This window comes from Cyprinus carpio, unplaced genomic scaffold (assembly GCF_018340385.1).
Source record: "Cyprinus carpio isolate SPL01 unplaced genomic scaffold, ASM1834038v1 S000006479, whole genome shotgun sequence".
Lineage (NCBI taxonomy): Eukaryota > Metazoa > Chordata > Actinopteri > Cypriniformes > Cyprinidae > Cyprinus > Cyprinus carpio.
This window is the reverse complement of record NW_024879154.1, coordinates 71,635-88,049: the sequence shown is the minus strand read 5'-3', so window position 1 is coordinate 88,049 and position 16,415 is coordinate 71,635. Positions and strand designations below refer to the sequence as shown.

General features: G+C 39.4%; 1 protein-coding gene and 1 long non-coding RNA gene across 2 annotated transcripts; one reads left to right on the top strand and one right to left on the bottom strand.

Moving 5' to 3' along the window:
- Positions 1–8,718: 8,718 nt before the first annotated feature.
- LOC122143651 (THAP domain-containing protein 6-like) lies at positions 8,719–10,181 on the bottom strand. Its single transcript, XM_042754222.1, is given in 6 exon segments — positions 8,719–8,763; positions 8,888–8,932; positions 8,934–9,092; positions 9,328–9,422; positions 9,658–9,857; positions 10,002–10,181. Coding segments are annotated over 6 exon segments (624 nt in total). The 5' UTR covers positions 10,082–10,181.
- A 2,214-nt stretch (positions 10,182–12,395) lies between these two features.
- LOC122143650 lies at positions 12,396–15,122 on the top strand. The gene is made up of 3 exons (XR_006159299.1): positions 12,396–13,355; positions 13,750–13,879; positions 14,815–15,122. It is a non-coding gene; the product is annotated as an uncharacterized LOC122143650 (long non-coding RNA).
- The last annotated feature ends 1,293 nt before the right edge of the window (positions 15,123–16,415 follow it).

Here is a 16,415-nt window from a genome sequence, read left to right as displayed (position 1 = left end):
TCAATACTATTAAACGGACTTTAAAATCTCAAGGAGTTTATAAGTTGAGACGGTAAAATGTCACAGTGCATGTTAAATAGCCTAAATGAACTTGTATCTTGTATAGTATCCGAAGACTTGATTGCATGTTAGCATAAAAACTAACAATATATATAATATATATATATATATATATATATATATAATATATATATATATATATATATATATATATATATATATATATTTTTTTTTTTTTTTTTTTTTTTTTTTTTTTAAATGAACAATTCCTGTTATTAAAATGTGACAGCAACCTTTAAATCAAACATTTTGAAATCGTCCACAGCTGAGCATCGCGAGAGGCGGATCTGAAGTTATATTTGTTTGTTCACAAAGTGAATGTGATGCACAAAGTCATTTTTAGATGCAATGGAAATAAAGCTGGATAAAAACATACACGAAAACAAGCTAAAAAATAAATTACATTTGTGAGAGTTGCATTTTATTACATTCAGAAATAGTAACGGCAGGCCTAATAATGCTATAGGCTAATGTAACAACAGGACATTTTTAGTTCCCTTCACTTTACAACAAATCCTTTAATGTAAAAAATTTATCAGAACAGAACAAGAATTACAAATATATAATTTCTAATGGATAAATATAATTGCAGCAGGCTATATAATAATATAGGCTTATAAACAACAACAAAAATAATAATAATTAAAGGTTGGGCTTATCTCTCTCATTCGGGACAAATCCAAACATGTTGCCCATTTGAAGCTAAACTGTTATTCATTAGGTAAAATAGGCTTTGGATTCACACGTGTTTCAGTATCGACGGAAAAAAAAATCATAATTAGCAAAATTATGGAAAAGTGGACCGCTGCTAGCGCCGCATGGCTCGGTGAACGACTGCTGTTTCCAATGAATATGTGCGCGTGAGGCACCAGCGCGATCAAAGTCAAAATTCACAATTTTTGGTCACACAGTAAAGGCATAATTCAAAAATGCAAAGTGTTAGCAGTTGGAAAAATCAAGAATAATAACAGAGTTAAGAATTATTTGTAAATGCTGGACCGTTCTCATTTCGCTCTGCAAATGGAACCTGAAGATTATTATTATTTTTTTTTATAAACAAGAATGAACCGAAATGAAAAATTTTAATCCGTGTATATATATATATATATATATATATATATAAATATATATATATATATATATAGCCTTATATATAATGACTGTTTAAAAACAATAGCATGCATAACAGTCTTTGTGTAAAGGCCTTTCTTTAATTTTCTGATGAGTAGACTGTAGCCTAAGACTATCCTATTTTTTAATGGCTTTTAAGGATGTTATAATGTATATTATAATGTTATTGTTGTTTAACGTCTTCCTTTCATTTTACAATTACATTCAGTTCACAATCCTTCCCTTTGCGCCACCTGGCGGTAGTTTCGCGAATGATTTTAACACGCAACTGATTTGCAGTTAACGCCACGGCCCTGCGGCGGCGGTACGCGCGGTGGTATTACCCATTTTGGATGTCTACCTACTGTATGGTAGGCTATGGCATATTGATAAATGTATAAATTAATTAATTTAATATTTTAATAAAGAAACAAGTTCGATTGTTCATTTGAATTTATTTCTCTTTCTCACACACACACACACACACACACACACACACACAACCCTTCTGTAACACATATACATACAAGCTCCCATATATACTGTACCAGCTCAGAACACTTTTTTTAAAAAAGGCCTGGAAAAGTAACTGTTATAATTCCAGGTCATTCCAGCATCTTACACTACCCTGTCAGGCTTGCAGCTGGGGCTGGGGAGCTAAAATCCTTGAAAAAGAACTGTTTTGCACAGCTTCTTGCATATGCTGGCACTCTGTAACTCCAGGGTACTTAATTTCGCGATTTGGTGCAGCCTTACTTTGTGAAATACAGACACCACAAATGACACAAGCATGAAATGATGGTTCTCAATTCCGAATTGGGTTTCTGCAATGTGCTCTCCAAGTAAGAACACATCCTCTGAACCAATCTCCGCCTGAACGAAACGGTTGACGAAGGACACATTGACACCTTGTTCTTTTGAGTTTTGTCGAATCACACGCTCTGTTGCTCTGACCACCTTCACTGTTCCCTCTGAGGGGATCATCAGCCCACCATTGTTTTTAAGTTCAAGCAGGTGGTAGCTCTGGTCAAAATGAGGGTACAGCAGCTGTGACGAGGCTTGCACGGCACACCTCACAGGACAGTTTTTTCAGAATTTTTCTGACAACAAACCCTGAAATGTAGACAAGGGCATTGTCCACAAGACCACCGAATCAGGTGGGCAGGTAACTGTAACTGTGGTCACATATGACTACAGAAATGTTTGCAAATGGGGACAGGAGCTCTTCCTCTGGCCATTAAAGCAGAGTGCATGTCTGCAGCTGATAGGGACACAGTTTCATCTTGTTCTGCCCAGTTGCCTGACCCACTTGGTGAGACACCACAACGGACCATCAGGACGGGAGACGGAAAAAAATCCCTTGTAACTGCCCTGCAGTTGGATTGTTATTCCAGCCTCCTAAAAAAATAAAAAACATTTACACACTTAGATTACAGAGATGTTTAATGAGGACAGTCAGAGTCATAATAGATATATCTTCTGAGGGTAAGTAAGGAAACTGTATAACCATTTTTTCCCACAGGTAGACTATAAAAGGTAAGTAAGGTAATAACTGTATAACCATGTTTCTTCCACAGGTAGGCTATAAAAAGATACGCACTGGTGTCTGATGTGGTGTTTACTTTAGGGGGTGGGTTACTTCATGAGGTGATGAAGTCTGAGAGGTCTATCACATCAAAACATACTGTAAACTAGGGATGTATAGGTATAAAAAAAAAATCTCTACTAGAATTTGCCCACTCAGAAGGTACCAATATCCGGTCTGGACCGTGGACTTAAAAAACTAATTATAAATGTGAAAATTATACCTGATGCCCTGACAGAATTGAACAAAAGCTCCAAGTGATCCTGACTGAAGCGGTATGTGCAGACATAACGCTGAACTTGGAGCAGGTCAGGAATCATCATCAACAATGTGTCCATGTTGATGACAAAGCCAATGACTGACAGATAACTTCAAAAGAAAACGTTTCATCAATAAGATCATGGCAAAACAAGACACTTTGAGAGCACCTAGTAATTGCAGTTATTGAAAGACATTAATTGACTTTCTACAAATATTCATAACATGTAACACAACACATGGTGACAGAGATAGCGGCAGCAAAACATATTTTGCTCCAATAAAGTCCCTGAATGGTAAATGATTTAAGTGCAGTACAAATCTACTGGGTGCAAATTTACTGGGTGCTTCTTGAGAGTACAAGTCAGTGTCAGGAACAACTAGGAACTATATTAAAACTGAACAAGGAGAGCTTAAAAACATGTCATACATACCATTTGACACCTCTATGACCTGAAAAACACTGAACACAAGAAGATTCCAACATGCAGGGACAAACTTCATAAACAGATAAGAAAAAGTGCAATACAAGATTTACATTTACATTTACATTTAATCATTTAGCAGACGCTTTTATCCAAAGCGACTTACAAATGAGAACAGTAGAAACAATCAGATCAACGAGAAAACAACAACGGTATACAAGTGCTATGACAAGTCTCAGTTAGTCTAGTACAGAACACATAGCAAGGTTTTTTTTTTTTTTTTTTTTATATGATAGACAAGAAAAAGAAAAAAAGGTAAGTACTAGTATTAGTTGGTTAAGTGCAGGCGAAAAAGATGAGTCTTTAGATGTTTTTGAAATGAGTAAAGACTCAGCTGTTCGAATTGAGATCGGATGAGGTCATTCCACCAGCTGGGAGCAGTCCAGGAAAAAGTCAGTGAGAGTGATTTTGAACCTCTTTGGGATGGCACCACAAGGAGTTGTTCACTTGCAGAGCGCAAACTTCTGGAGGGTGCATAAGATTGAACTAGTGAGTTTAGGTAAGTTGGCGCCGTGCCAGTGGTCGTTCTGTAGGCAAGCATCAGTACCTTGAATTTGATGCGAGCGGCTACTGGTAGCCAGTGTAACCTGATGAGGAGAGGAGTAACATGGGCTGTTTTTGGCTCACTGAAGACAACCCTCGCTGCTGCATTCTGGATCAGTTGTAGAGGCTTGATAGTATGGAGCAGGAAGGCCCGCCAGGAGAGCATTGCAATAGTCCAGTCTGGAGAGAACAAGAGCTTGGACAAGAAGTTTGGTGGCTTGCTCTGACAGGAAGGGTCTAATCTTCCTAATGTTGTATAAGGCAAATCTGCTGGACCGGGTCGTTGTAGCAATATGGTCTGTGAAGCTTAACTGATGATCCATCACAACTCCTAGGTTTCTGGCTGTCCTGGAAGGAGTTATGGTTGACGAACCCAGCTGTATAGAGAAGTTTTGATGAAACGATGGGTTAGCTGGAACCACCAGCAGTTCAGTCTTATTAAAGGTTGAGCTGAAGGTGATGGTCATTCATCCAGCTAGAAATGTCACTCAGACAGGCTGAAATGTGAGCAACTACCATCGGGTCATCTGGTTGAGAAGTAGAGTTGAGTGTCATCAGCGTAGCAGTGATAGGAAAAGCCATGCTTCTAAATGACAGATCCTAATGACGTCATGTAGATGGAGAAGAGAAGCGGTCCAAGTACTGAGCCTTGTGGAGGAACCCCAGTAGCAAGTTGTTGTGACTTAGAAACTTCACCCCTCCAAGACACCATGAAGGATCTATCAGAAAGGTAGGAGTTAAGCCACTGGAGTGCGGTTCCAGAGATGCCCATCTTTCTGAGGGTGGACAGGGAGAATCTGGTGATTAACGGTGTCAAAAGCAGCAGACAGGTCCAGCAAAATGAGTACTGAGGATTTTGAAGCTGCTCTTGCCAGTCGCAGGGCTTCAGTAACCGAGAGCAGGGCAGTCTCAGTTGAGTGGCCACTTTTGAAACCAGACTGGTTGCTGTCCAGGAGGTTGTTTTGTACAAGAAACATAGAGAGCTGGTTGAACACAGCTTGTTCGAGTGTCTTTGCAATGAATGGAAGAAGGTATACCGGTCTGTAGTTTTCTAGAAGTGCTGGCTTTAGAGATGGTTTCTTCTCAGCAGTGGGCTTACCCGAGCCTGCTTAAATGCTGAGGGAATATTCCAGAGTGAAGAGAGGAGTTGATAATGTGAGTAAGTGAAGGTATGACTGAAGAAGAAATCGCTTGAAGGAGGTGAGTGGGGATCAGATCCAGTGGGCAAGTAGTAGGATGACTGGACAGGATAAGTTTGGAAACGTCCGTCTCTGAGAGTGCAGAGAAGGAGGAGAAAGAGTGAGCATTAGTCGTTGTGAAGTTATCCTCAGTCTGCGGTGTGGAGAATTGGTCACTGATGGTTCTTGTCTTATTTGTGAAGAAACTGCAAAGTCGTCAGCTGTAAGAGTAGATGGAGGAGGAGGTGGAGGCGGATTAAGAAGAGAAGAGAAGGTTTTGAAGAGTGTCCGAGCGTCACAACAGTTGTTAATCTTGTCGTGGTAATATGATGTTTTAGCAGTGAAGACGTTTGCAGAGAAGGAAGAGAGGAGAGAGACTGATACACACTGAGGTCGGTAGAGTTTCTTGATTTAAGCCATTTCCTCTCTGCAGCCCTGAGTTTAGAGCGATGTTCACGGAGTACATCGGACAGCCAGGGGGCAGATGGGGTGTTGCGTGCTGGTCTAGACGACAGTGGGCAAAAAAGTTGTCCAAGCAAGAGGTCAGAGTGGAACAAAAAAGTGTCCAGTAGCACTGTTCGTGTCCAGAGCTGAAAACTGCGAGAGTGAAGGAAGTGGAGGATGCAACACAGAGGATAGGCGGAGATGGAGAGAGTGAGCGTAGGTTCCGTCGAAAGGTGACCCGCGTTGGAGCGCCTGTGCCGCTTCAGGAGTAAGTGCTAGATTAGCAGTAATGAGGAAGTGGTTTTCTGAGGTGTGCAGTGGAGTAAACTAAAGTGTTGTCCACTGAGCAACAGCGTGTGTAGATGAGGTCCAGTTGGTTGCCCGATTTGTGAAGTCGCTGTAGTAGAGACTCGCTTGAGATCAAATGAGGCGAGCAGAGTGTTGAAGTCAGCAGCCTGGGGTTTATCAAGGTGGATGTTGAAGTCACCAAGCAGTACCAGAGGAGTACCATCTTCAGGATAGTTTGATAGCAGCACGTCCAACTCCTCCAGGAAGTTTCCCAATTGACCTGGGGGACGATAAATGACCACAAAGTGGATTTTAACAGGGTGGGTTACAGTAACAGCATGTGATTCAAATGAACCGTTACCTGTAGGTGGTGGTGGTTGAAGATCAAATTTCCAATCTTTCGATATAAGGAGACCAGTACCTCCACCCCTCCCTGTCGTAACGAGGGGTGTTGGGAACAAGTGAAATGAGTGGAGAGGGCTGTTTCGGGAGTGGCAGTGTCTCAGGTTTGATCCAGGTCTCAGTCAGTGCCATGAGGCTGAGACCAGAATGAGTAGCAATAGAAGAAATGAAGTCTGCTTTGTTAACAGCGGACTGGCAGTTCCAGAGACCAACTGGAATAGAGAGCGTTGTAGTAGAGGTCAGAGGGACAGGCCTTAGATTTGTCGAGCAGGCCTTCCTTTGACGTACATAGCGTGAGTGTTGGTAGTGATAGTAGAGATCTGAAAGCACATAGTGACTACAAGTGACCAAAATAAGTATTTGAGGATGAGCTGTACAAAAATTGAAGGGGAGAAAAGCAATACTCAAGTGCCCTGCCGGTGTCCTTGCTCGGTGGAGTCGCGCAGGTAGAGTCGATGGTCTTTACACTCGTCGGTCTTCACACGAGGAGGCTTCACACGAGGGCTGCCCCGACCGCTGCCGCGGGGTGACAAAACTACCACTTATATATTTGCCTGATTACCTGTGATTTAAGTCAGCTAGTCACGCTCCCTATTTAGCAGACCGAAAACTGTCCAGTCCCGCGATAGGCAAACGCAAAACCAAAAAGCCACTTCACACGTATTTACCAGGGTAAGACCACACAGTAAATTAAAGCAAAGTTTCCCTAGCAACGATGATCACACAGTAGTCTAATGAGAAAACGAGGCAAAAACACAAACTGCTGTCCTTATCTGTCGCTCGACTGTTTCTTCTCTGCTTTAAGATATTCTCCTTAAAGCAGGAGGGACTCACATTACCTCCTGCCTCTGGTATTGCACACAGCAACATCATATAAACATACATACCATTTTTGACACCTGTCCTGTATGACCTGAAAAATACTGAACAGTAGAGTCAAAAGAATTAAAACTGCAGACAGCTAAAAGATCCAAACAAGAGAAAGAGCATCTTATGAACTCGATGCCTAGCAAGAGAACAGAGCATCATATTAACTTATGATGTTGTGAACTTTTCATGGAAACCATTCATATTTTATCAAAACCTCTTTGTTTGGTGGAGGGGTGTGCCATCTTTCATCACCAAACTGAGCAAGTATTCCCTGCCTCTCAACAAGAGCTCTACTCTCTCTGTCTAATTCGAAGCACCCAGAGGAGCTTTGGATCCCTTGGCACGTGGATTGCGGCTGTTCAGGATGTCAAACAACCTGTCAATCATCTAAAAAAAGCATAAGGCTCTGTTAACTGATATATCACCCCAAACAGTGGTATCGTATCATGGAGATCAAATTATAATCTAATTTCAATATATAAAACAAGTAAGTATTTTAGTACACAGCTCTGCTTGGATTTCCCTCTGCAGGTAAGTATAAACAGAGTTAGATTTCATGCAGAATATGCAGTTTTATATAACAATGTTTGCATGTTATATTACCTCAATGAATTCTGCTGTTGCTTCACAGTTTTTAAACTGAATAACCAAGGTCCCTCAGTGTGCACAGTGCTACCACTACAGAGTGACTCAGTGTTTGTGCAGCCAGGGACACCTTCATCTTCTGTGCCACGTGCATGCAATTCCTCCAGAGCATGGACAACCAGGACCTTCTGTGTTTCTGGTGACACAGACTTTGTGAGGTAGTAGGCAACTGGAGCTTTCCAATGACCCTGTATGCCTACCACCATAAAAACAAGCACCTCCGTGGCTACATCAGTCTCATCCATGCCATTCCCCATATCCACATATCCAGACATTGTCTGGGTATAGGGATTGTACTGGACATGTTTTTTGATGGCATATGTCATGTACATCCAACATGAGGGCCACAGAGCCTTATTTAGCAGGGTTTCTTCTTTACGACGCCTTCTCTGCAAAATCAGAGTCCAACATCATTGTGTTAGAGCCCAGGCTTGGCATTCCACTGATTGCATCCACCTTTACAAAAAAGAAAAACTAAATAGCTTATTTAAGTGATTCAAACCCTTGGATCCCTATTTTGGTGCACTTTTTTATTTTTTTCTAAGATTGTTCTTTTTTCCAAGACTTTCAAAAAATTGTGAAAATAGCACATACACACTCAAAACTTCTACATCAGTTCCCTGTTTGTTGTACATTGTGTAGGGCTGAAGTGTTTTAAGTATTTTATAACCAGTATACTTGTTTAAACAAAGTGTAATTAAAAAAAAAAAAAACATGTACTACACCATTGCAATGTATGTGGAGGGCTGGCAGGGGAAGATGCAGAGAAATCCCTCAGGTAACTGTATGCTTTCGGACCCATGGAGGTGGCAGTGTGAGGGCAAACTTCTCTCTCTGGTCCTTGGTGTATTCATGGCTCGGCTTTGAAAAAGAGGTCTATCTGAAGATCCTGAAATTCAGTTAATACAAATTAGTTAGTAAGTTCCCTTGAAATAATACCTTTATAAAGTCCGGACAAAGAGTTTAAAACAACATAAAATTACTAGGTTGTATTATCAAAATTTATTTTACCAGAGTGGAAAGCCAAGCCCTTTCATCAACTCCTCATTTATAAGGCGTTTTTTCCTTCAGATCTTCCAGAAGACTCTTTATGGTTTTCTTTGCTCTCCGTTCTCGGGCCTTTGCATTTTGCTTCTCCCGCTCTAGACTCTCCACTCTAGCCAAAGCTTCACTGAGTCTGACCTTTAGATGAGTAGGAGAATTGGGCAATGCATAGGAGTGGTCCTAGTAGAAAGAAGGATGAAAATATTTTCAGTGATGTTTATATCATACCACTCACAGTTGTTTGGTGCATAGCACTGCATATGTGCAGGCACACATTCTTAATTTCTTACCCGTAATATCACTGCCAGCACCATGAGTATGGGAAAGAGAGAAAGCAAGGGAGAGATTTTGATATGACCACAGCCATGATGCTCACAGCTGTATGGGTCATATCACATAGCCTACAAATACTCACATCATTGGGCTGAGGTTCACTTTCAGGGAAATGCTGAGAAAGGTCCACTGGTAGGCTCTCTGCAGCTTTCCTTGAAGTTTTTGTGTTCCTTGTCACTACAGGCTAAAATATAAGAAACATAAATATTTAAAAACAACTTCATTAAAAAACCACTTGAAAAGGTTTTTAGTATCCCACACTGTATTTTAATAATACACAATTACATCACTGATCCTAAACATGTGCAGAAAGAACTAACGGTAAAAAAAATGTTTAGCAAAGTGTGATATTTAACTTTTTGTTTTACATATGAATCATAGACATCTCTGTTAGCATGTAGAGTAAAAATACACCTACCTCTTTGGAGATGACATGGGAAGTTGAAGACAGATGGGGTCGCACCATCTCTAAGCCTGACAATCTGACCCGTCCTGTCAAAATCATCAGGCTTGAAGTGCTCACTACAGGGCTTTGTCAACTCAGTCACAACAAAACCTTCCCGTCTTATAGCAACTTCCCATTGACTCCTCAAGCCTGTATCACTGGGAAACCTTCAAAATGTGAAGAAGAAAAAAACAGCAAGAGACAATGAGAGAGAGTACCAGTTCCTGCTGAACGTTACACGTAAGTAACGTTAGTTACAATGACATAATATTATAAATGGTAAAATAACCTAAATTATTGTTCAATCTTACTTGTGAAAGGTAATCCCATGCGATCTGGTTTTAATATTGCGCCGGTTATTGCAACCGTAAGCTGCACAAAATACGGACATAGTTGCTCGCTCTCCGTTGACTCCGATTGACTCTGGTGCTAGCGTAGAGTGAGGAGACCTAACCAATATGGCGGCGACACTGGGTTACGCTCCAGCACGTCATGAGGCGTCTAGGTATATTATGTCTTTTTCAACCAGTTTATTGAATCTAACTGTCCGAAAGAACCGGTTTGCGGAAAAGAACTGAACTTCCCATCACTAGACTGAGCTCATGCGTCATCTTCATGCCAGGTATTCAGCCAATAAAGTGTAGGCCTATAGGTGCGTTCCATTCGACAGGGTCCCTACACAGTGTTCACTGCTCCCTACTCCCTGAGCACGGTATATCAGTTTAAGTGGACTTCACTGACAATAACCGCTTACCGCTCATTTGGAACGCCCTGCAAACGTCATCAAAGAAAGTCAACGATGGGGTCGCGCAGATTATGATATAACATAAATATATAGGACTACATTCATATTTTAATTTTTATTTACAATCACATTTAAAATATGTACACTATACAATAAAAAAAACATTGAGTACTATATTATGAAAAACGTATGTTTATTATACACTTTAATTGACTATTGCTGACTATTAACAGAATTGAAGCCCTGCTGTAACTGTCATGCAAATATGAAAATAAACTTTTATTTGGTTAACTGTGTATATATGTGTTTTTAATAAATGGTCATATAATTGCATAGCGGTCTTGTGCGCCTTCTTCCCGCGCACAGCCGTATATTAAACACTGAGGTAAATAAAGTAAAATAAAGAAAAATGGCAGAGCTTCATCTGCTTCTAGTCACTTTTACATCATCACACTTTTTTACAATCCGTAATGAATATGAACGAAGACAGCGAAGACGGCGACTTCTAAAGAGACTGCTTCTGGCCATTACTTTTGAGCAAGTGAGTTAAGCAGCTGAGCTCCACCACCTGGGGTGCGTTTCCTAAAACCATAGTTGCTAACCTGTTAGCAACTTAGTTGGTTGGCAATAAAAAAATGAATTGAAACCAACAAAGATCATAACATAGATAACAACTATTTCCACTTGAAACACAAACATAGACAGATTTGTAACTTGCTAGTTTAGCACAGTGAAAAAATAATTGTTTTATTGCCAGAAACCATATAAGAAGTGGGTTTATGTTAAATTATTATTATTTAATTATTAATTGATAATAATTTAACAAATCCACTTTTAATTGATAATAATTTAACAAATCCACCTTTAATATGGTTTCTGGCACTATATCTTTAATTTTTTTTACACAATATAGCCTACACACTAAAAAATAATGGTTCTTCAGCGGTTCTTCAGCGATTCTTTGCGGTGGATATGGTGCTATATGGCACTACTGCCATGCAAATAATCTGTTAAGCCCCTAATTCTTAGTGATATTAGTTCTCTAATATCCTAAGTGTTTTAGCTTTAGTTGGAGATAGGATTAGAAAAATGACATTAAAATACTGTGATTTTCCTGAACACAAGGCGCATATCCAAGGCCTCCTTTCTACTTACAAAATGTGAAAATATGTCAAGAATTTTTTAAGTTCAATAAAAGAAATAATAAAAAATTATATATATATAAAAAAAAAAAATATATATATATATATATATATATATATATATATATATATATATATATACCATAGACTATATATATATATATATATATATATAAAACCACAGTTCAGGTGCACGTGAGCGAGGGCGAGCGCCGCATTCCTCAAAGAACACTCTAGAAAAACTGGACCTTTGGACTCGACGTCAATCAAAACCAGGACGACGAACGTGACGAACATATTTCTAAAAAGAGACAGAAGATATCTTTTGAGGTGAGTGTCATAGCGCACACTGCGACTGAAATATACAATTAATGTTAAGTTACTTGTCAGGGGAAACTTTTCATTGTATTTTGCAAAAGTTTTACCGTGTTTTGTGACATTAATGCTAAGTTTAGTATCAATCTAATGCTAGCTGACTGAGGAGCCTGACCAACCGTGTTGGCTAATAAATATATTGTTGCACAAACACTGAACTGTATGTTAAGTTAAGTAACTTAAGTGTAAGTTAACTGGGGTCATTCTTTTTTTTTAGTTTCTCCAGATATAATGTTATAACAGTACCGTTTAATATCTTTTCAAATCACTAATAGCGATGGTCTAATTCCCCCAGTGGCGGGCCTTTATAGCTAGCTGCAACGTTACCATGGATACTGTGTAGTCTTACCCTATTCACATGTAACGTTAGTGTCAAGAAATTGAAAGGAGAAGGGAGAGAAAAAAAAACAGGCACGCACATCTACCGGGACGTCACACTGGTAACAGTGCAACAGTTTAATGAACAGCTACAACAGTTCCCCTTTGGACAAAACAATATAACTCACAGGCCTGTTTTGCTGAAGCCATCTGCTCTGCAGCAAGGTGCCATCCCAGGAAAAGCTGTTGAAAAACTGACCCTTTTCCGACTCTTACCTTTTTTAATTGGAGCTCCATCCCTCAGGACAACACTTACTGGACTTTTTATTTATGCTATTTAGATATATGTGACATAGTTCTGGTACCTGTGATCAAAACAAGTTGGTTGAGTCCATTGTCTGCTCTCATCACAGAATTTCTGAAGAGTTTTCAGAAGCTTTTCCCTGACAAATTCACTCCAAAGATCCACTTTCTGGTTCACTATCCTCGATTAATCAAACAGCACGGTCCACTGAGAGCACATTGGTGTCTCAGGTGTGAGGCCAAACACCTGTACTTTAAACACCTTTCATCAATTGTAAACAATTACCAGAATATTGCAAAGACTCTGGCAAATCGCTATCAAATGCGCCAGTGTTGGGAAGCACAATCAACTGGACACCATGTCTCGGAAGATGTCCCGTACTCTTTAATAGATATACGTTTGAATGCACTACCGTCTCAGCTTAGAGAGATTAATGCAGAGGACTCTGCTGAACTGAATGAGACACTCTGGAAAACCAAACAAGTGATATATGACAGAGTCAAATACACCACTGGAGACTTCTTGAACCTTGACCTTGTGCATGCTGAGGAAATCCCAGTTTTTTTTTAAAGTTATACATATTGTCAAGTACCACAGTCAGTGGAAATTGTGCGGAAGACTCTACCAAACTTGGTGCTTCTCTGAGCATCTGCATGCTTATGGTGTCCGATCAACAACTCAGTGGGTGGCCATTACACCTGGGGAGGAAACTGACTTCCATGCCCTTGACGCATACACCGATCAAGAGGACAACCTGTTCATCACACTGCTTCATCGCCCTGTGAGATATACTAAGTTATTTGTAATTTCAAATTGATTTAAATTTAGGCTAATGATTTGTTGGATTTCAGTGATGAACAGAATCGGAATCTTATTGTTAGCGATGCAATGTGCCAGTCAAGCTTTAATTTATGATTAACCAATACCACTCAACCTATACCATGATATTTTTCCAATGCTCTCCTAAAAGGAGAGTTGCAAGGTTATAAATTTGAAAAGCTACAACATGTTTAATTTAGGTCTGATTGCAGCAATTGATCAACAGAATACAAAATTTTCACAAGATTTTGTCACTTCCTTGAATGTAGCAAGGCAAGGTCTAATTGGTAAATTCATAACAATGCTTGCTATTTATTGAAACTCTCCTTCTTAATTAAATGCTTTTTTGATTCTAGAACATGAGATAGATGGAGCCACTCTTGCTGTTATCTCAGAGGGGATGTCTGAGAGGCTCATTCTGGTCATTAGCAAACAGAGTCTGTTTCTGGCCCAGTTGGAGAAACTTAAAAGCACACCAATGAGCAGGTAATCAGAACGGTATCCCATACGCCAAAACACAATCACTGTGCCCACTCTTTTACATTGGTGTTCACCAGTGTTTTGCTATCTGCTAATTTTATTTTTATAGAGAAAAAAGTCTTATTTGATTGGTGAGAGATAGATGACTGACTTCTGTGCTGAAAGAAAGTCCGCTTGTACGGTTTATGAGAGAGAGAGACGGTCGCACGCAAATCTTCTCTGAAAAGCGTTCCGCACATTCAGCTGACATAAACCACACTTTCAATAAACAAAACAAACTATCCAGTGATGAAATGTTTTCTGTGTTGACACAAATGTTATGCGATGTCCCTAAACTGCTGGGATATAAAGCTTACACGTCCGCTAATGACACGTCCAATTTGCAAACTAATGACTCATTTGAACCGATTCACTTTAATGAATGATTAAAATGATCTGTCCAACATTGGACTCACGAGTTGTCTGAAACAAATCGGTAACACTTTACAGTAAAGTTAATTTATTAAACTCTAGTTAACTACATTAGTTAACACTAACTATTGATAAACTGCACATCTACAGCAATTATTAATAATCTTTGTTAATGTTAATTTCACTATTTACTATAGCCTTATTATCAAAAGTTGTATTTGTTAATATTAGTTTAGCCTAATTGTAAATATCATTTACAAAAAATGAACAGCTGTGCTTTTATTAACTAAGATTAATAAATACAGTAACAAATGTATTGCTCATGGTTCATGTTAGTTAGCCTAATACATTAACTAATGTTAACAAATGAAACCACATTTACTCAGAACACCTGGGGGGGGGGGGGGGTCATGGTAGGTGCGCCGTATATTTTCCTGCTTTTTTGTCCTTTACCAATCACACCTATGAATTTGATGGCTAAGTCTTTTATTGAATTTCCCTTTTCTTGCTCAAATTTTATTTCTCTATAGAGAGAACCCTCCAAGAAACGATGATAACTCCAGCCAAGCACAGTCCGGTCCAGATACCTCTTTAGTTTTTCCAACAGTGCTGAGGATGGCCATAAACAGAAGAGATTCTGATCTGAAGAGTGCAAGTAAAACAAAACTACGGAGTCTACTGATCCAGTCTCTTTTTGACCACCTCAGTAAGAAAACAATGTAATTTGCTACTACTTGTGCCTTTCTAGCTTGATAAATGCTTGATTAATTGCACTGCAACAAATACAATATTAATACATGATTCTTGCCAGACGTACATAAGGGTCATATGTAACAAATAGTAGAAATCTCCTGTTGTTTTTGTTGTTGTTGTTTTCTTGGTGGTGGCCTGGTTGCTGGTCTACACAAACTATGCTATCAAAGTTAAGAGAAAATTACATGAATTTTCAGTTAATGGCCAAAAGTATTTGAGCAGTTGTATGACAGGAGTTAAAATTAATTATAAAACTGATAGTTCCGGTCCTTGATTCTGATTGGTTAAGCCATTGTAAATTACTCACCAAACATATACCTGGCTATGACCACTTCACCCAATGGTTCTCTTTATCACTACAACACCCCTAGCAACCACTCTTAGCAACCTAAACACATGTTTGATCTCACTGAAGCTATAGTGGAGTATTGTGAGAGATCGAGAAAGCGAGTGTACTTGCATTTACAGTAAAAAAAAAGCAATAAGTTCCTTGAAGCCATGTTTTACAGTGGATTTAGAACAGCAAGGGGGGTTTTAGGCACTCCGCTCCTTAAATTCACTGTAAAACAGCTTCAATGGGCTTATTGTTTTATTCAACTATTTAAGGTTTGCCTTTCAAATAAATGAGAAGATGGTTAATGCTATTATCCCTTCTCCCCCAGGGCCATGCTCAGACCTGCCCTCCTGACACACCAACACCTAAAATGGTGCTCAAAGGCTGCAGGGAGGGTCATCCCATGCAATACGACCACATTGTCGTCATGTTGGATGGCCAGTCCATTACTGAGGAGAGTGAGGACATTTCAATGGCACTGGGCCTCATCCTTTGTATATATTTTCTGTTTGGGATCCAATATCCTAAAGGACTGAAAAAGACACTGACCTTCCTGGAGTGCGTTGTCTTAAAAATGAAGGATGCAGCCAGACTTCCTGTCACAATTAAAAGAGTGTACAACTCAATCTGTGCATAGAGTCTCTCTCTCTCTCTCTCTCTCTCTCTCTCTCTCTCTCTCTCTCTCTCTCGGGCCTATTCCAATTTCTGTTTTTTTTTTCCTTTAGCCGGTGTTGTTAATGTTAAAAAGCACTGATTATATTTGCAACTAAAAGAAATGAATTAAACTATTTTAAGTGTAATGTATTTTGTTTATCAGTAACCTTTTAGTACAGGATTTTGAATCTTTCAATCCATGATTTGGTATAAAAGCGTCATTTAGAAGCATATTGACTCAAACATTGTAGTATATGGCATGATAATGGCCTACTACCTAAAAAAAAAAGGTTCTATAAAGCACCATTTGACAAATGTGCTATAAAGTTTAAGTGCCATTAATGCCAAAAGAGGTTCCCCTATAACGAGCCAAAGAACCACTGTTGAGCA